The 20,771-nt window shown below is 43.6% G+C and overlaps 2 protein-coding genes across 6 annotated transcripts; both read left to right on the plus strand.

The window, feature by feature from the left end:
- Positions 1–385: 385 nt before the first annotated feature.
- LOC149979446 (uncharacterized) lies at positions 386–3,435 on the plus strand. The gene is made up of 2 exons (XM_090194099.1): positions 386–1,473; positions 1,594–3,435. Exon 1 carries the CDS (start codon positions 511–513, stop codon positions 1,459–1,461), a length of 951 nt encoding a protein of 316 aa, XP_090050225.1. The 5' UTR covers positions 386–510; the 3' UTR covers positions 1,462–1,473; positions 1,594–3,435.
- On the plus strand, positions 3,141–20,566 carry LOC110486897 (uncharacterized). 5 transcript variants are annotated; one of them, XM_036938963.2, is made up of 5 exons: positions 3,141–3,934; positions 4,019–4,177; positions 16,756–17,088; positions 17,799–17,932; positions 19,694–20,566. In XM_036938963.2, the coding sequence occupies exons 3-5, from the start codon at positions 16,797–16,799 to the stop codon at positions 19,802–19,804; spliced, it is 537 nt and encodes a 178-aa protein (XP_036794858.1). In that variant the 5' UTR covers positions 3,141–3,934; positions 4,019–4,177; positions 16,756–16,796; the 3' UTR covers positions 19,805–20,566. The 5 variants fall into 5 exon arrangements, with proteins under 5 accessions (XP_036794858.1, XP_090050227.1, XP_090050228.1 ...); XM_090194101.1 differs by having other exon boundaries at positions 3,473–3,934; positions 16,760–17,088; XM_090194102.1 differs by lacking the exons at positions 3,141–3,934; positions 4,019–4,177 and adding an exon at positions 5,376–5,660.
- Positions 20,567–20,771: the final 205 nt, after the last annotated feature.

Genomic DNA, 20,771 nt, shown 5'->3' on the forward strand with positions numbered 1-20,771 from the left:
AGAGACCCATCATGTCAGAGCTCACATGGACCCATCCTGTCAAAGCTCGTAGGGACCCATCCTGTCAGAGCTCGTAGGACAAGGGACACATCCCGTCAGAGCTCACAGGAGCAGGGACACGTCCCGTCAGAGCTCACAGGAGCAGGGACACGTCCCATCAGAGCTCGCAGGGACACATCCCATCAGAGCTCTCAGGAGCAGGGACACATCCCGTCAGAGCTCACAGGAGCAGGGACACGTCCCATCAGAGCTCACAGGAGCAGGGACACATCCCATCAGAGCTCGCAGGGACCCATCCTGTCAGAGTTCGCAGGGACCCATCCTGTCAGAGCTTGCAGGGACCCATCCTGTCAGAGCTCATAGGGACCCATCCTGTCAGAGCTCGCAGGGACCCATCCTGTCAGAGCTCGCAGGGACCCATCCCATCAGAGCTCACAGGAGCAGGGACGCGTCCCGTCAGCGCTCACAGGAGCAGGAACACGTTCCGTAAGAGCTCACAGGAGCAGGAACATGTCCCATCAGAGCTCACAGGAGCAGGAACACATCCCGCCAGAACTCGCAGGGACACATCCCATCAGAGCTCGCAGAGACCCATCATGTCAGAGCTCACATGGACCCATCCTGTCAGAGCTCGTAGGGACCCATCCCATCAGAGATTGTAGGACAAGGGACACATCCCGTCAGAGCTCACAGGAGCAGGGACACGTCCCGTCAGAGCTCACAGGAGCAGGGACACGTCCCATCAGAGCTCGCAGGGACACATCCCATCAGAGCTCACAGGAGCAGGGACACATCCCGTCAGAGCTCACAGGAGCAGGGACACGTCCCATCAGAGCTCACAGGAGCAGGGACACATCCCATCAGAGCTCGCAGGGACACATCCCATCAGAGCTCACAGGAGCAGGGACACATCCCGTCAGAGCTCGCTGGGACACATCCCATCAGAGCTCGCAGGAGCAGGGACACATCCCGTCAGAGCTCACAGGAGCAGGGACACATCCCGTCAGAGCTCACAGGAGCAGGAACACGTCCCATCAGAGCTCACAGGAGCAGGGACACATCCCATCAGAGCTCACAGGAGCAGGAACACATCCCGTCAGAGCTCACAGGAGCAGGAACACATCCAGTCAGAGCTCACAGAGACACATCCCATCAGAGCTCGCAGAGACCCATCCTGTCAGAGCTCACATGGACCCATCCTGTCAGAGCTCGCAGGAGCAGGGACACATCCCGTCAGAGCTCACAGGAGCAGGAACATGTCCCATCAGAGCTCACAGGAGCAGGAACACGTCCCGTCAGAGCTCACAGGAGCAGGAACATGTCCCATCAGAGCTCACAGGAGCAGGAACATGTCCCATCAGAGCTCACAGGAGCAGGGACACATCCCATCAGAGCTCACAGGAGCAGGGACACATCCCGTCAGAGCTCACAGGAGCAGGGACACATCCCATCAGTCATTAAGCATCTCACAAGGTAAGGTTTGTCCTTATGAAATTGGAGTTGGGTGAGAAAGAATATTAAAGATGGTCCAATGGGCATGGTGTGAAGCCTCTCTCTTTGTGTCAGTCTGCTAAATCTCCTGATGTCCTCTAGGGTGAGATTCAGGTCCTGCTGAACAACTTGCAGCAGGAGATGAAGTACATGCAGGGGTAGCTCAATACCAGGATATCATCCCTGCGCAGAGGGTGGGCATCCCTACAACCCTCCCAACAGTCAGCGTCCCTGCGACCAATGCAATGCTCCAACACCATCTCCAATCACCCCCATGGTGGGACCAACGTGGAATGGTGGCGTGAACAACAACATCTCCTCCCCGCTGATCCTCAACACTGGGGCCCCACAAGGGTGCGTTCTGAGCCCTCTCCTGTACTCCCTGTTCACCCACGACTGCGTGGCCACGCACGCCTCCAACTCAATCATCAAGTTTGCGGACGACACAACAGTGGTAGGCTTGATTACCAACAACGATGAGACGGCCTACAGGGAGGAGGTGAGGGCCCTCGGAGTGTGGTGTCAGGAAAATAACCTCACACTCAACGTCAACAAAACTAAGGAGATGATTGTGGACTTCAGGAAACAGCAGGGGGAACACCCCCCTATCCACATCGATGGAACAGTAGTGGAGAGGGTAGCAAGTTTTAAGTTCCTCGGCATACACATCACAGACAAACTGAATTGGTCCACTCACACAGACAGCATCGTGAAGAAGGCGCAGCAGCGCCTCTTCAACCTCAGGAGGCTGAAGAAATTCGGCTTGTCACCAAAAGCACTCACAAACTTCTACAGATGCACAATCGAAAGCATCCTGGCGGGCTGTATCACCGCCTGGTATGGCAACTGCACCGCCCTCAACCGTAAGGCTCTCCAGAGGGTAGTGAGGTCTGCACAACGCATCACCGGGGGAAAACTACCTGCCCTCCAGGACACCTACACCACCCGATGTCACAGGAAGGCCATAAAGATCATCAAGGACATCAACCACCCGAGCCACTGCCTGTTCACCCCGCTATCATCCAGAAGGCGAGGTCAGTACAGGTGCATCAAAGCTGGGACCGAGAGACTGAAAAACAGCTTCTATCTCAAGGCCATCAGACTGTTAAACAGCCACCACTAACACTGAGTGGCTGCTGCCAACGCACTGACACTGACTCAACTCCAGCCACTTTAATAATGGGAATTGATGGGAAATTATGTAAATATATCACTAGCCACTTTAAACAATGCTACCTTATATAAATGTTACTTACCCTACATTATTCATCTCATATGCATACGTATATACTGTACTCTATATCATCGACGGTATCCTTATGTAATACATGTATCACTAGCCACTTTATACTATACTATGCCACTTTGTTTACATACTCATCTCATTGTACATACTGTACCCGATACCATCTACTGTATCTTGCCTATGCTGCTCTGTACCATCACTCATTCATATATCCTTATGTACATATTCTTTATCCCCTTACACTGTGTACAAGACAGTAGTTTTGGAATTGTTAGTTAGATTACTTGTTATTACTGCATTGTCGGAACTAGAAGCACAAGCATTTCGCTACACTCGCATTAACATCTGCTAACCATGTGTATGTGACAAATAAAATTTGATTTGATTTGATTTGAATACCACATGTGGAGATTTCTACTGCAAGAGAAAGGGTAATTTAAGCTTTCTTTTATGAGTAATGAAATTGCTACTCCCGAGTGGTGAAGCGGTCTAAGGCACTGCATCTCAGTGCTAGACACCCTCACTACAGACACCCTGGTTCGAATCCAGGCTGTATCACAACCGGCCGTGATTGGGAGTCCCATAGGGCGGCGCACAATTGTCCGGGTTTGGCCGGGGTAGGCCGTCATCGTAAATGAGAATTTGTTCTTAACTGACTTGCCTAGTTAAATAAAGGTTAAATAAAAATACATAAAAAATGTAATTAGTGGTTGTTCTGTATGGTGACATGAGTAGAGTGGACTGACTTCTCCCACTTGTCACAGATACCTGGAGTAGATGTGGTGCATTGTTCCATAATGACCATCACCGAGGCCAACCCTCAGAGCCAGACTGGCAGCCAGCCGGGGGCTGACCCTGAGACACCTGCTGTAGCGCTTCAGAACAGTGGATGATGGATCTTCAGGAGAGGGAAGTAGATTCATCTATCTGATGAGAAAGACCACTCCTTAAGGAACCTGTTTAAATATTCTTTGTAGACACAAAACTGACCCCAAGGCTGAGGTATTCACTTTAAATCATGTCAGTTAAAAATAGCGCCTGATCATTGTATTTTAACTGTGAGAATGGTACTAATCATTTGGAGAATTTGTTGATGTGGTTTACAGAACAAGCCTGTACCACCACCTCCCCCGATGGGAATGTATCTGGGGAACTCTGGTCTTCCCAAAGGGGGGAATCCTTACTTCAGGAAAGCAGGTGAATATGGTTTAATTGAAATACTGTGCCAGGCAATTATCGCTTTCTCTGGTGATCTCCTGCCTGCTAACATCTTTCCTCTAGTCTAACAGCAGGTCTATGGGAAAAATATCCCAGGATGCTCTACTCTGATGGGACCACCTCAACACCATCAAGCCAGCTCCGTTGACAGTTCCCTGCCCAACACTCCACCTTCGTGGCACAGATGACAGAAACTTGCCCCTGGAACTCTACCCTACTTTGGTATGAATCCTTCCAAAGTTAATTGATTTCATAAACTGAGCTTTTTACAGTTGCATAGCAAGTGGTTGAAGTAGCAGCACTGTTTTTCATTTTGTCTCACAGGCCATTTGCCCAGAGGGACCATATCCACACATGAATATTTCAGACTTCAGCATAGAAAAACGACTGAAAAAAGTATCCCTCTCTACTTCATGTCTTGATGTTCACATTAATTTAATATGCTGTATGTTCTATCATCATTTATAGTTGCTATATGTTGCATACTGTACAGATGTACAATATGTAAATCAATATTTTATTAATATATGAACGTGCATTACAAAAATATAGAAAAGCATTTTTAATGTACCACCATATACAGCATCTCAATATACAACTTTTATGTATGGGTACCTCACTTGAGATCAGTGATGAACTGTTTTCTAATAGGATATTTCCTGTATCAGGTTTAGCTCCAGTGTTTGGCCCAGAAATGTTTCCTTTTGTGTTTCCAGCTCTCTGAGGCCTGGCCCTCAAAAGTACCCAAATTGTTGGCTTTATGCAGACACCTCTCCCCCCCACTAGAGAGAGTTGTTCTCACACCCTGACTTGAAGTTTACCAACAGTAGGTGCTTAGTTCCAGACCCATTCTAACCTGATTCAATAAGCAATTGACCAGACCCACTCTAACCTGATTCAATAAGCAACTGACCAGACACACTCTAACCTGATTCAATAAGCAATTGACCAGACCCACTCCAACCTGATTCAACAAGCAATTGACCAGACCCACACTAACCTGATTCAACAAGCAATTGACCAGACCCACACTAACCTGATTCAACAAGCAACTGACCAGACCCACACTAACCTGAATCAACAAGCAACTGACCAGACCCACTCTAACCTGATTCAACAAGCAACTGACCAGACCCACTCTAACCTGATTCAGCAAGCAACTGACCAGACCCACACTAACCTGATTCAACAAGCAACTGACCAGACCCACTCTAACCTGATTCAATAAGCAATTGACCAGACCCACTCTAACCTGATTCAACAAGCAACTGACCAGACCCACTCTAACCTGATTCAACAAGCAACTGACCAGACCCACTCTAACCTGATTCAACAAGCAACTGACCAGACCCACTCTAACCTGATTCATTAAGCAATTGACCAGACCCACTCCAACCTGATTCAATAAGCTATTGACCAGACACACTCTAACCTCATTCAACAAGCAACTGACCAGACCCACTCGAACCTGATTCAATAAGCAATTGACCAGACCCACTCTAACCTGATTCAATAAGCAATTGACCAGACCCACTCTAACCTGATTCAACAAGCAATTGACCAGACCCACTCTAACCTGATTCAATAAGCAATTGACCAGACACACTCTAACCTGATTCAATAAGCAATTGACCAGACCCACTCTAACCTGATTCAATAAGCAATTTACCATGGTCTTCAATTTAGACCATAATTATTGAATCAGGTGTGTATACACACTTCCTCCACAGTGTAGCTTTCTAAGGGAGATGTCATGTTATATAATTTGCTGTTAAATATGTTGTGGTGAGGTTATGTTATGTGGTGAACCATTCACCTCTATGTCTGGGAGTAGAGGATATGTTATGTAGTGAACCATTCACCTCTATGTCTGGGAGTAGAGGATATGTTATGTGGTGAACCATTCACCTCTATGTCTGGGAGTAGAGGATATGTTATGTAGTGAACAGTGGTGGAACAAATACCCAACTGTCATACTTGAGTAAAAGTAAAGATACCCTAATAGAAAATGACTCAAGTCAAGGTGAAAGCCAACCAGTAAAATACTATTTGAGTAAAAGTCTAAAAGTATTTTGTTTTAAGTATACTTATTTATCAAAGGTAAATGTAATTGCTAAAATATACGTAATTTCACATTCCTTATATTAAGCAAACCAGACGGTACAATTTAAGTACTTTTGGGTGTCAGGGAAAATGTATGGAGTAAAAAGTACATTATTTTCTTTAGGAATGTAGTGAAGTAAAAGTAATCAAAAATATAAAGAGTAAAGTACAAATAACTAAAAATAACTACTTAAGTAGTACTTTAAAGTATGTTTACTTAAGCACTTTACACCACTGGTAGAGAACCATTAAAAAAAACATTAAAAAAACAAGAAAATGGTGCCATCTGGTTTGCTTAATATAAGGAATTTTAAATGATTTCTACTTTTATTTTTCATACTTAAGTATATTTTAAACCAAATACTTTTAGACTTTTATTAAAGTAGAACTTTACTGGGTGACTACTTTTACTTGAGTCATTTTCTATTAAGGTATCTTTACTTTTACTCAAGTATGACAGTTGGGTACTTTTTCCGCCACTGTATGTTGTGAACCATTCACCTCTATCATGTCTGGGAGTAGAGGATATGTTATGTAGTGAACCATTCACCTCTATCATGTCTGAGAGTAGAGGATATGTTATGTAGTGAACCATTCACCTCTATCATGTCTGAGAGTAGAGGATATGTTATGTAGTGAACCATTCACCTCTATCATGTCTGAGAGTAGAGGATATGTTATGTAGTGAACCATTCACCTCTATCATGTCTGAGAGTAGAGGATATGTTATGTAGTGAACCATTCACCTCTATCATGTCTGAGAGTAGAGGATATGTTATGTAGTGAACCATTCACCTCTATCATGTCTGAGAGTAGAGGATATGTTATGTAGTGAACCATTCACCTCTATTATGTCTGGGAGTAGAGGATATGTTATGTAGTGAACCATTCACCTCTATCATGTCTGAGAGTAGAGGATATGTTATGTACTGAACCATTCACCTCTATCATGTCTGGGAGTAGAGGATATGTTATGTAGTGAACCATTCACCTCTATGTCTGAGAGTAGAGGATATGTTATGTACTGAACCATTCACCTCTATCATGTCTGGGAGTAGAGGATATGTTATGTAGTGAACCATTCACCTCTATCATGTCTGAGAGTAGAGGATATGTTATGTAGTGAACCATTCACCTCTATCATGTCTGAGAGTAGAGGATATGTTATGTAGTGAACCATTCACCTCTATCATGTCTGAGAGTAGAGGATATGTTATGTAGTGAACCATTCACCTCTATCATGTCTGGGACTAGAGGATATGTTATGTAGTGAACCATTCACCTCTATGTCTGGGAGTAGAGGATATGTTATGTAGTGAACCATTCACCTCTATCATGTCTGGGAGTAGAGGATATGTTATGTAGTGAACCATTCACCTCTATTATGTCTGGGAGTAGAGGATATGTTATGTAGTGAACCATTCACCTCTATCATGTCTGGGAGTAGAGGATATGTTATGTATGTATGTAGTGAACCATTCACCTCTATCATGTCTGAGAGTAGAGGATATGTTATGTAGTGAACCATTCACCTCTATCATGTCTGGGAGTAGAGGATATGTTATGTAGTGAACCATTCACCTCCATCATGTCTGAGAGTAGAGGATATGTTATGTCGTGAACCATTCACCTCTATTATGTCTGGGACTAGAGGATATGTTATGTACTGAACCATTCACCTCTATCATGTCTGGGACTAGAGGATATGTTATGTAGTGAACCATTCACCTCTATCATGTCTGAGAGTAGAGGATATGTTATGTAGTGAACCATTCACCTCTATCATGTCTGAGAGTAGAGGATATGTTATGTAGTGAACCATTCACCTCTATCATGTCTGGGACTAGAGGATATGTTATGTAGTGAACCATTCACCTCTATCATGTCTGAGAGTAGAGGATATGTTATGTAGTGAACCATTCACCTCTATCATGTCTGAGAGTAGAGGATATGTTATGTAGTGAACCATTCACCTCTATCATGTCTGAGAGTAGAGGATATGTTATGTAGTGAACCATTCACCTCTATCATGTCTGAGAGTAGAGGATATGTTATGTACTGAACCATTCACCTCTATCATGTCTGGGAGTAGAGGATATGTTATGTACTGAACCATTCACCTCTATCATGTCTGAGAGTAGAAGATATGTTATGTAGTGAACCATTCACCTCTATCATGTCTGAGAGTAGAGGATATGTTATGTACTGAACCATTCACCTCTATCATGTCTGAGAGTAGAGGATATGTTATGTAGTGAACCATTCACCTCTATCATGTCTGAGAGTAGAGGATATGTTATGTAGTGAACCATTCACCTCTATGTCTGAGAGTAGAGGATATGTTATGTAGTGAACCATTCACCTCTATTATGTCTGAGAGTAGAGGATATGTTATGTAGTGAACCATTCACCTCTATCATGTCTGAGAGTAGAGGATATGTTATGTAGTGAACCATTCACCTCTATCATGTCTGAGAGTAGAGGATATGTTATGTATGTATGTAGTGAACCATTCACCTCTATCATGTCTGAGAGTAGAGGATATGTTATGTAGTGAACCATTCGCCTCTATCATGTCTGAGAGTAGAGGATATGTTATGTATGTATGTAGTGAACCATTCACCTCTATCATGTCTGAGAGTAGAGGATATGTTATGTAGTGAAACATTCACCTCTATCATGTCTGAGAGTAGAGGATATGTTATGTAGTGAACCATTCACCTCTATCATGTCTGGGAGTAGAGGATATGTTATGTAGTGAACCATTCAACTCTATCATGTCTGAGAGTAGAGGATATGTTATGTAGTGAACCATTCACCTCTATCATGTCTGAGAGTAGAGGATATGTTATGTATGTATGTAGTGAACCATTCACCTCTATCATGTCTGAGAGTAGAGGATATGTTATGTAGTGAACCATTCACCTCTATCATGTCTGAGAGTAGAGGATATGTTATGTAGTGAACCATTCACCTCTATCATGTCTGAGAGTAGAGGATATGTTATGTAGTGAACCATTCACCTCTATCATGTCTGAGAGTAGAGGATATGTTATGTAGTGAACCATTCACCTCTATGTCTGAGAGTAGAGGATATGTTATGTAGTGAACCATTCACCTCTATTATGTCTGAGAGTAGAGGATATGTTATGTAGTGAACCATTCACCTCTATCATGTCTGAGAGTAGAGGATATGTTATGTATGTATGTAGTGAACCATTCACCTCTATCATGTCTGAGAGTAGAGGATATGTTATGTAGTGAACCATTCACCTCTATCATGTCTGAGAGTAGAGGATATGTTATGTATGTATGTAGTGAACCATTCACCTCTATCATGTCTGAGAGTAGAGGATATGTTATGTAGTGAAACATTCACCTCTATCATGTCTGAGAGTAGAGGATATGTTATGTAGTGAACCATTCACCTCTATCATGTCTGGGAGTAGAGGATATGTTATGTAGTGAACCATTCAACTCTATCATGTCTGAGAGTAGAGGATATGTTATGTAGTGAACCATTCACCTCTATCATGTCTGGGAGTAGAGGATATGTTATGTAGTGAACCATTCACCTCTATCATGTCTGGGAGTAGAGGATATGTTATGTAGTGAACCATTCACCTCTATTATGTCTGAGAGTAGAGGATATGTTATGTAGTGAACCATTCACCTCTATCATGTCTGAGAGTAGAGGATATGTTATGTAGTGAACCATTCACCTCTATCATGTCTGAGAGTAGAGGATATGTTATGTATGTATGTAGTGAACCATTCACCTCTATCATGTCTGGGAGTAGAGGATATGTTATGTAGTGAAACATTCACCTCTATCATGTCTGAGAGTAGAGGATATGTTATGTAGTGAACCATTCACCTCTATCATGTCTGGGAGTAGAGGATATGTTATGTAGTGAACCATTCACCTCTATTATGTCTGAGAGTAGAGGATATGTTATGTAGTGAACCATTCACCTCTATCATGTCTGAGAGTAGAGGATATGTTATGTAGTGAACCATTCACCTCTATTATGTCTGAGAGTAGAGGATATGTTATGTAGTGAACCATTCACCTCTATCATGTCTGAGAGTAGAGGATATGTTATGTAGTGAACCATTCACCTCTATTATGTCTGAGAGTAGAGGATATGTTATGTAGTGAACCATTCACCTCTATTATGTCTGAGAGTAGAGGATATGTTATGTAGTGAACCATTCACCTCTATTATGTCTGAGAGTAGAGGATATGTTATGTAGTGAACCATTCAAAATCAAATCAAATCAAATTTTATTTGTCACATACACATGGTTAGCAGATGTTAATGCGAGTGTAGCGAAATGCTTGTGCTTCTAGTTCCGACAATGCAGTAATAACAAGTAATCTAACTAACAATTCCAAAACTACTGTCTTGTACACAGTGTAAGGGGATAAAGAATATGTACATAAGGATATATGAATGAGTGATGGTACAGAGCAGCATAGGCAAGATACAGTAGATGGTATCAAGTACAGTATGTACAAATGAGATGAGTATGTAAACAAAGTGGCATAGTTTAAAGTGGCTAGTGATACATGTATTACATAGGGATACAGTCGATGATATAGAGTACAGTATATACGTATGCATATGAGATGAATAATGTAGGGTAAGTAACATTATATAAGGTAGCATTGTTTAAAGTGGCTAGTGATATATTTACATAATTTCCCATCAATTCCCATTATTAAAGTGGCTGGAGTTGAGTCAGTGTCAGTGTGTTGGCAGCAGCCACTCAGTGTTAGTGGTGGCTGTTTAACAGTCTGATGGCCTTGAGATAGAAGCTGTTTTTCAGTCTCTCGGTCCCAGCTTTGATGCACCTGTACTGACCTCGCCTTCTGGATGATAGCGGGGTGAACAGGCAGTGGCTCGGGTGGTTGATGTCCTTGATGATCTTTATGGCCTTCCTGTGACATCGGGTGGTGTAGGTGTCCTGGAGGGCAGGTAGTTTGCCCCAGGTGATGCGTTGTGCAGACCTCACTACCCTCTGGAGAGCCTTACGGTTGAGGGCGGTGCAGTTGCCATACCAGGCGGTGATACAGCCCGCCAGGATGCTCTCGATTGTGCATCTGTAGAAGTTTGTGAGTGCTTTTGGTGACAAGCCGAATTTCTTCAGCCTCCTGAGGTTGAAGAGGCGCTGCTGCGCCTTCTTCACGATGCTGTCTGTGTGAGTGGACCAATTCAGTTTGTCTGTGATGTGTATGCGAGGAACTTAAAACTTGCTACCCTCTCCACTACTGTTCCATCGATGTGGATAGGGGGGTGTTCCCTCTGCTGTTTCCTGAAGTCCACAATCATCTCCTTAGTTTTGTTGACGTTGAGTGTGAGGTTATTTTCCTGACACCACACTCCGAGGGCCCTCACCTCCTCCCTGTAGGCCGTCTCGTCGTTGTTGGTAATCAAGCCTACCACTGTTGTGTCGTCCGCAAACTTGATGATTGAGTTGGAGGCGTGCGTGGCCACGCAGTCGTGGGTGAACAGGGAGTACAGGAGAGGGCTCAGAACGCACCCTTGTGGGGCCCCAGTGTTGAGGATCAGCGGGGAGGAGATGTTGTTGCCTACCCTCACCACCTGGGGGCGGCCTGTCAGGAAGTCCAGTACCCAGTTGCACAGGGCGGGGTCGAGACCCAGGGTCTCGAGCTTGATGACGAGCTTGGAGGGTACTATGGTGTTGAATGCCGAGCTGTAGTCGATGAACAGCATTCTCACATAGGTATTCCTCTTGTCCAGATGGGTTAAGGCAGTGTGCAGTGTGGTTGAGATTGCATCGTCTGTGGACCTATTTGGGCGGTAAGCAAATTGGAGTGGGTCTAGGGTGTCAGGTAGGGTGGAGGTGATATGGTCCTTGACTAGTCTCTCAAAGCACTTCATGATGACGGATGTGAGTGCTACGGGGCGGTAGTCGTTTAGCTCAGTTACCTTAGCTTTCTTGGGAACAGGAACAATGGTGGCCCTCTTGAAGCATGTGGGAACAGCAGACTGGTATAGGGATTGATTGAATATGTCCGTAAACACACCGGCCAGCTGGTCTGCGCATGCTCTGAGGGCGCGGCTGGGGATGCCGTCTGGGCCTGCAGCCTTGCGAGGGTTAACACGTTTAAATGTCTTACTCACCTCGGCTGCAGTGAAGGAGAGACCGCATGTTTTCGTTGCAGGCCGTGTCAGTGGCACTGTATTGTCCTCAAAGCGGGCAAAAAAGTTATTTAGTCTGCCTGGGAGCAAGACATCCTGGTCCGTGACTGGGCTGGATTTCTTCCTGTAGTCCGTGATTGACTGTAGACCCTGCCACATGCCTCTTGTGTCTGAGCCGTTGAATTGAGATTCTACTTTGTCTCTGTACTGGCGCTTAGCTTGTTTGATAGCCTTGCGGAGGGAATAGCTCAATAGCTTCAGTTTCACACGAATGCTGCCATCAATCCACGGTTTCTGGTTAGGGAATGTTTTAATCGTTGCTATGGGAACGACATCTTCAACGCACGTTCTAATGAACTCGCACACCGAATCAGCGTATTCGTCAATGTTGTTATCTGACGCAATACGAAACATCTCCCAGTCCACGTGATGGAAGCAGTCTTGGAGTGTGGAGTCAGCTTGGTCGGACCAGCGTTGGACAGACCTCAGCGTGGGAGCCTCTTGTTTTAGTTTCTGTCTGTAGGCAGGGATCAACAAAATGGAGTCGTGGTCAGCTTTTCCGAAAGGGGGGCGGGGCAGGGCCTTATATGCGTCGCGGAAGTTAGAGTAACAATGATACAAGGTCTTTCCACCCCTGGTTGCGCAATCGATATGCTGATAAAATTTGGGGAGTCTTGTTTTCAGATTAGCCTTGTTAAAATCCCCAGCTACAATGAATGCAGCCTCCGGATAAATCGTTTCCAGTTTGCAGAGAGTTAAATAAAGTTCGTTCAGAGCCATCGATGTGTCTGCTTGGGGGGGATATATACGGCTGTGATTATAATCGAAGAGAATTCTCTTGGTAGATAATGCGGTCTACATTTGATTGTGAGGAATTCTAAATCAGGTGAACAGAAGGATTTGAGCCTCTATAGATAGGATTTCACCTCTATCATGTCTGAGAGTAGAGGATATGTTATGTATGTATGTAGTGAACCATTCTGGGAGTAGGGAGTCTAGTGTTACGCACATCACCTGAACCCAGGTTGCACATAGAAAGCATCAGTAGAGTTAGAAGTCATTGTTGTCACACACTCTGGTTTGTTATATTTACCTGCCTATAGTCTCCCTAATAACAGGTCACAACAGTGTGGACTAACTTTGAAAAGTTGATGGTGTGTGTCCATTTGAAGTGGTTGTTGTAGCGTTCCATTCCAGTTGTTTTTTATTTTTATTTTTTTTTATTTCACCTTTATTTAACCAGGTAGGCCAGTTGAGAACAAGTTCTCATTTGCAACTGCGACCTGGCCAAGATAAGGCATAGCAGTGTGAACAGACAACACAGAGTTACACATGGAGTAAACAATTAACAAGTCAATAACACAGTAGAAAAAAGGGGAGTCTATATATACATTGTGTGCAAAAGGCATGAGAAGGGAGGCAAATAATTTCAATTATGCAGATTAACACTGGAGTGATAAATGATCAGGTGGTTATGTACAGGTAGAGATATTGGTGTGCAAAAGAGCAGAAAAATAAATAAATAAAAACAGTATGGGGATGAGGTAGGTGAAAATGGGTGGGCTATTTACCAATAGACTATGTACAGCTGCAGCGATCGGTTAGCTGCTCAGATAGCAGATGTTTGAAGTTGGTGAGGGAGATAAAAGTCTCCAACTTCAGCGATTTTTGCAATTCGTTCCAGTCACAGGCAGCAGAGAACTGGAACGAAAGGCGGCCAAATGAGGTGTTGGCTTTAGGGATGATCAGTGAGATACACCTGCTGGAGCGCGTGCTACGGATGGGTGTTGCCATCGTAACCAGTGAACTGAGATAAGGCGGAGCTTTACCTAGCATGGACTTGTAGATGACCTGGAGCCAGTGGGTCTGGCGACGAATATGTAGCGAGGGCCAGCCGACTAGAGCATACAGGTCGCAGTGGTGGATGGTATAAGGTGCTTTAGTGACAAAACGGATGGCACTGTGATAAACTGCATCCAGTTTGCTGAGTAGAGTGTTGGAAGCAATTTTGTAGATGACATCGCCGAAGTCGAGGATCGGTAGGATAGTCAGTTTTACTAGGGTAAGTTTGGCGGCGTGAGTGAAGGAGGCTTTGTTGCGGAATAGAAAGCTGACTCTTGATTTGATTTTTGATTGGAGATGTTTGATATGGGTCTGGAAGGAGAGTTTAGAGTCTAGCCAGACACCTAGGTACTTATAGATGTCCACATATTCAAGGTCGGAACCATCCAGGGTGGTGATGCTGGTCAGGCGTGCGGGTGCAGGCAGCGAACGGTTGAAAAGCATGCATTTGGTTTTACTAGCGTTTAAGAGCAGTTTTCAGGAGTCCACTGTAATCTAGAGTCCACTGTAACAGTTTGGGTCCAGGGTGTCGCCCCCTTTGAAGAGGGGGATGACTGCGGCAGCTTTCCAATCCTTGGGGATCTCAGACGATATGAAAGAGAGGTTGAACAGGCTGGTAATAGGGGTTGCGACAATGGCGGCGGATAGTTTCAGGAATAGAGGGTCCAGATTGTCAAGCCCAGCTGATTTGTACGGGTCCAGGTTTTGCAGCTCTTTCAGAACATCTGCTATCTGGATTTGGGTAAAGGAGAACCTGGAGAGGCTTGGGCGAGTAGCTGCGGGGGGGGGGGGGAGCTGTTGGCCGAGGTTGGAGTAGCCAGGCGGAAGGCATGGCCAGCCGTTGAGAAATGCTTGTTGAAGTTTTCGATAATCATGGATTTATCGGTGGTGACCGTGTTACCTAGCCTCAATGCAGTGGGCAGCTGGGAGGAGGTGCTCTTGTTCTCCATGGACTTCACAGTGTCCCAGAACTTTTTGGAGTTGGAGCTACAGGATGCAAACTTCTGCCTGAAGAAGTTGACTTTAGCTTTCCTGACTGACTGTGTGTATTGGTTCCTGACTTCCCTGAACAGTTGCATATCGCGGGGACTATTCGATGTTAGTGCAGTCCGCCACAGGATGTTTTTGTGCTGGTCGAGGGCAGTCAGGTCTGGAGTGAACCAGGGGCTATATCTGTTCTTAGTTCTGCATTTTTTGAACGGAGCATGCTTATCTAAAATGGTGAGGAAGTTACTTTTAAAGAAAGACCAGGCATCCTCAACTGACGGGATGAGGTCAATGTCCTTCCAGGATACCCGGGCCAGGTCGATTAGAAAGGCCTGCTCACAGAAGTGTTTTAGGGAGCGTTTGACAGTGATGAGGGGTGGTCGTTTGACTGCGGCTCCGTAGCGAATACAGGCAATGAGGCAGTGATCGCTGAGATCCTGGTTGTAGACAGCGGAGGTGTATTTGGAGGGCCAGTTGGTCAGGATGACGTCAATGAGGGTGCCCTTGTTTACAGAGTTAGGGTTGTACCTGGTGGGTTCCTTGATGATTGGAGTGAGATTGAGGGCATCTAGCTTAGATTGTAGGACTGCCGGGGTGTTAAGCATATCCCAGTTTAGGTCACCTAACAGAACAAACTCTGAAGCTAGATGGGGGGCGATCAATTCACAAATGGTGTCCAGGGCACAGCTGGGAGCTGAGGGGGGTCGGTAGCAGGCGGCAACAGTGAGAGACTTATTTCTGGAGAGAGTAATTTTCAAAATTAGTAGTTCGAACTGTTTGGGTATGGACCTGGAAAGTATGACATTACTTTGCAGGCTATCTCTGCAGTAGACTGCAACTCCTCCCCCTTTGGCAGTTCTATCTTGACGGAAGATACTTGAAGTGACTGTCTTTGAATGACAAACCCACAAAAATAATTGAAAATAATTGTGTTTTGTTGTTTAACCTCATTTATCCCTAACCTATGACTGTATCACACACAAGTAGGCCTACTTCGTGTTCCTATTGGTGGAGAGGTTCTAGAGCAGACACCACTGTGGTAAAGACATTCTGTATATTTCCTGTTATTTGAAGGCTCAGTTTAGTTGTGATGTGTAGGTCTTGTATTAGCAGGATGTCTGCATTCTCTCTGTGTTGTTCAATCTTCCTCTGCCTTCTTTGCTGCACCTTGGCTGAGAAAGGTGAGTGGTATTTATTGTAGTTTTCTATTGGGAGGTGGACATCCTTTTGAGTTCATGGAAAGGGGCGGTTTTTTGTACAGTCGACTCCTGATAAGCGCACTTTGAATAAGTACAATACAGTTTCCAGTCTCATTTCAATGACATGATTTTTAATAGCTTGCTCCTGATAACTGCATATCTGGCACAACAGTCCCAAGACATTGCCTTTTTCAGGAGTCCACTGTAATCTAGAGTCCACTGTAATCTAGAGTCCACTGTAATCTAGAGTTGCAATATCATAGATATACAGATGCTGTTTTCAAGTCATTTACTTTTCAAGCGTAATATTCAAATGAGAGTAGTATATGGTTCCTTGTATTCATAATCCATTTCCAAAAATAGACCCAGACTTGTGTGAAACTAGTTTTGGGTAGTAAAGATCTCCTTAACTGGTTGGTATTGGCTTATCCTTAAAACAAAAGATCTGACACATATGTTGTGTGTGTTTTTCTTCCATTCTCCCATCTGCTCATGAAAGGGAGCAAGGGACTGCTGGTCCGAAAGCAGGAGGGAGACACTATGACCATCCACTGCAGCACCTCTCTGCCAGACCAAGAAAACCTGGGTGTGTACATGCGCCTGACAAAAGAGATTCCAGTCCTCTACTTTCACCAGGAAACAAAAAAATTAACCCTCCACGAGAGGTTCAAACTCAGATTGACGACTAACGGAAGACTCAACAAAATGGACATCACCATCACAAACCTGACCATAGAAGACTCTGGGGCCTTCTGGTGTGTGTACGATGTTTATAAGAAAAACAAGATTGAGAAGACTGAGGGGGAAGGAGCTGTTTTGCTGGTGGTGAATGGTGAGTGTCTCAGCCAGTCCTGATTCGTTCCCTAACATTCCATTTGGCACTTACTGCACCCTTCAATGTTCAAGTTTTTGTGGTCATATGCTCAAGCACAGTGAAATGCTTAACTTGCCAGCCTTACCCTACAGTGCAGCATTCAATATCAAAATAGTATAACTAATAAGCAATTAAATAGAAAACAACATGAGAAATAAGATAAGGAGCTGAATAAATGGATGTGAATGGTTATCAGTAATCCATGAACAGCAGTGTAGTGGTAGTGATACATCTAATACAATGGGGGAGCAGTAGTTATGAACCGTTTAACAGTCTTATGGTCAGGGGACAGAAGCTGTTTAGGAGCCTGTTGGTCTGAGCCTTTATGGACCGGTACCGTCTGCTGGACAGCAATTTTTCTGGCCTTTCACAGCCTGGCATGTATGTCCTGGATACAGATCTGTACGTTGGAAGCTGCTCCACTGGTTATACCTATCCAGATCCTACAGATCTGCAAATATTGAATGTTAATGGGGTCAAGAGGAGGGTTAGGGAATGATTCAGGACCATTGTCTTAATGTGATCTCTGAGCAGCACAGTCTCATACGAACTAATCCTAATTTGAGCTACCTAACTTCTAAAAAAGTTCAGACTGGTCAGTTTGTTGAGTTTAATTGGACTGAACTGAATTAAAACGTGTGCTACCCTGGTGTGTTGCTGTGCCACAGATGAGGAGTGTGACCAGAATGACGCATCCTCAGGGCTAGGAATGTCCTGGTATCTAGTCCTGGTCTCAGCTGTCACTGCTGGCTCTGTGCTTCTCCTGAGTCTGCTCATCCTCTTCATCTGGGTCATCCCCAGGGTAAGTACTACAGTAAAGTGTGTGTGCCCACATGAAAAATACTGCAGTTTACTATAGAATACTACAGTAGTGACTATAGAATTCTGTAGTAAATTGTAGTATACTGTACAATACTATACACTGTAGTATCCCTCAATCATGTGTAGTACTTAATGTTGTAGTATACTGCAGTATTATATGAAAAAAACCTGAGTAAATTCTACAGTATTGTCCCCAAAAACACTACAGTCTGCAAAAACACTAGACTTTAATGATAGTAAATACTACAGTATTTAATTTGCATAACCCCTAACCATTCCCCTCCCCATATCCACATTTGTGCTAGGTTAGTTCAGAGCTTCTGCTTTTTTCTATATCTTCTCAGACCCCAGTCCTACCTACCTAACTACAGGTTATGGAAAATGTTCTCTTTTAGTATTTCCCCAGTAGGTTTCCTCAAGGAAAAAGCCTCCACTTCTATGTCAAAGATAATAAAACTAAAATACTATAGTAAATACTACAGTAATGTCCGCAATGGCACAACAGTAAATACTACAGTATATTACAGTCCGCAAAAACACGACAGTAAATACTACAGTATACAATCCGCAAGCACACTGCAGTAAATACTACAGTATACTACAGTAAATACTACACTCTGCAAAAACACTTAATTAAATACTTGATTATATAATACAGTTAATTTACATCATTATTTTTACTATAGTTAACTGCAGATACTAAAGTATAATACAGTAAATACTACTTTAGTACGCAGAAACACTACTGTATATACTACAGTATATTACAGTCCGCAAAAACACTACAGTAAATACTATAGTATAAAATACAGTTTTCTTTTACTACAGTATTTATACTATAGTTAACTGTAAATACTACAGTAAATACTACTTTACTCCACAAAAACACTACAGTGAATACCACAGTATTTATATCATAGTATACTATAGTATTTTTTGTGTGTGTGTGTGTAGGTGTTTAAGCTTGTGAATCTGTGTGTAGGTGTTTAAGCTTGTGAATCTGTGTGTAGGTGTTTAAACTTGTGAATCTGTGTGTAGATGTTTGAGTGTGTGTGTCGGGTGGCAAGATTGCCACCTCAGCACTGTCTCCACTGACCTGTCTTTGGTAGGGAAATGCACAGTTTTTAACTTCAGCCTTTTGCTTTGACTGATGTAATCTGTTGGGGAAGTTGTATTATCAGTACTGTCACAACATATTTGACAGGATATAGCTCCGTATACTAGACATGTTCAGTGGTATTGTTTGATTTCATCTACATTGATCGTATTTCATGAGTTATGACCTGCTTCTGGGGAATTGCGCAAATTCTGCCCCTGCATATTCCGTCTCATCTATCTCGCGTGTGCGTGTGTGTGTGTGTGTGTGTGCGTGTGTGTGTGTATAGTATACATGCACATTTTTGACATTTGCAATGTGTTGATGATAATGTTAGTTCAATTAATTTCAATTCCATACACAAGGTATTTACTGAAACACACGACCCCTTCTGATCCCCCCCCCCCCCCTTCTAAAGACACGGCGACAGGAAGCCTAGAGGTTAAGAGCGTTGAGCCAGTAACAGAAAAGGCGCTGGTTAGAATCCCCGAGCACACTTGGTGAAAAATGTGTTGCTGTGCTTTTGAGCAAGGCACTTAACCCTAATTGCTCCTGTAAGTCGCTCTGGATAAGAGTGTCAGTTAAATGTTAATAACATAGCGTACTAATAGTACCTTTTCTGACCAAGATCTCTTGTCTTCCCAGTTAAAGGCATGGCGTGCAACGATTAGACCAACACAGAGCAAGAGTAGCGATGTCTATGAAGACATGCGCACCACCATTAGACGTGCACACCCCCCCCAGATGGGTTATTAGTGATGTTGCACGGCAGCCATCTTTACTTTGGGCACTAACCTAAGACAGGTTGCTACGGGTGTTGCACAGCAGCCATCTTTACTTTGGGCACGACCTTCGGACAGCTTGTTACTGATGATGTACGGCAGCCATCTTTAATTTGGGTCCAAATGGAAGCTCATGTCAGCTGACTAAGAGACAATTATGTAAACATACTGTAATACATGATGTCAACGAAGGACTTTGAAAGATATATTCTCAGGTTGTGTTAAGTAGCAAGGGTTTGCATCAATGATGTACTCTTATGTCAGTCATTCAACCTCAAGGTAAGCTACCTATATACTGTAGCTACTTAAGTACACAGCATTGTATGTGACTGACATCACACATTGTAAATGGTTGTTCATACAGAGGTTTGTTATAGTCCTTGACCCTGACGTATCAGGGAGAATTTGAGTCTTGTAATTACAACCACAATTTAACTTGAAAATAGCACTGATTGCTGTGCATTGAATTTCATTGTCTTTAGCTGTACATTCTATTTTTCTTTATAGATTGACAATATATATTTTTGAACAACTTTTAAATGTTGAATTGATTCTCTATTGTATATATTGTTTTTACATATTTGATGGCATTGGGCCTATGCCTATTTTTCAGGCGCCAGGCAACTTTTACTGCTATTTTATTGTAATACTTTTGCATTCTTAAGTTCCTGTACTGATCATGTTGTTCCTGTAATGATAGTCTATTTTTTATAATAAATGAGTCATAAGACTTCCAGTTCCGTTTCTGTGGTCATTGTGCCATCTCATGTTTTTCACAACAGTTTTGTGATGTTTTTATTTGAAGAACCCACATCAGCAGGGCTCGTCTCTCTAAAGGAAAACTAGTGTATTTTTTATATTTGCTGGACAGGCTGGGGTTGGTCGGTCCTGCTGTCACCTTACAGCACTTACTGTATGGCCCACTAACTAGCTGGGATCCA

Source organism: Oncorhynchus mykiss, chromosome 12 (genome assembly GCF_057628025.1).
Source record: "Oncorhynchus mykiss isolate SJ-2025 chromosome 12, ASM5762802v1, whole genome shotgun sequence".
Classification (NCBI taxonomy): domain Eukaryota; kingdom Metazoa; phylum Chordata; class Actinopteri; order Salmoniformes; family Salmonidae; genus Oncorhynchus; species Oncorhynchus mykiss.

Bases quoted from the DNA above. Each gene is read 5' to 3' on its own strand.
- LOC149979446 (XM_090194099.1), top strand. From the start codon at position 511: ATGTCCCATCAGAGCTCACAGGAGCAGGAACACATCCCGCCAGAACTC.
- LOC110486897 (XM_090194100.1), top strand. From the start codon at position 16,148: ATGTGTAGGTCTTGTATTAGCAGGATGTCTGCATTCTCTCTGTGTTGT. The intron at 17,089-17,798 runs GTGAGTGTCTCA...GCTGTGCCACAG, and splicing joins TGTTTTGCTGGTGGTGAATG to ATGAGGAGTGTGACCAGAAT. The intron at 17,933-19,693 runs GTAAGTACTACA...TTGTCTTCCCAG, and splicing joins TCATCTGGGTCATCCCCAGG to TTAAAGGCATGGCGTGCAAC.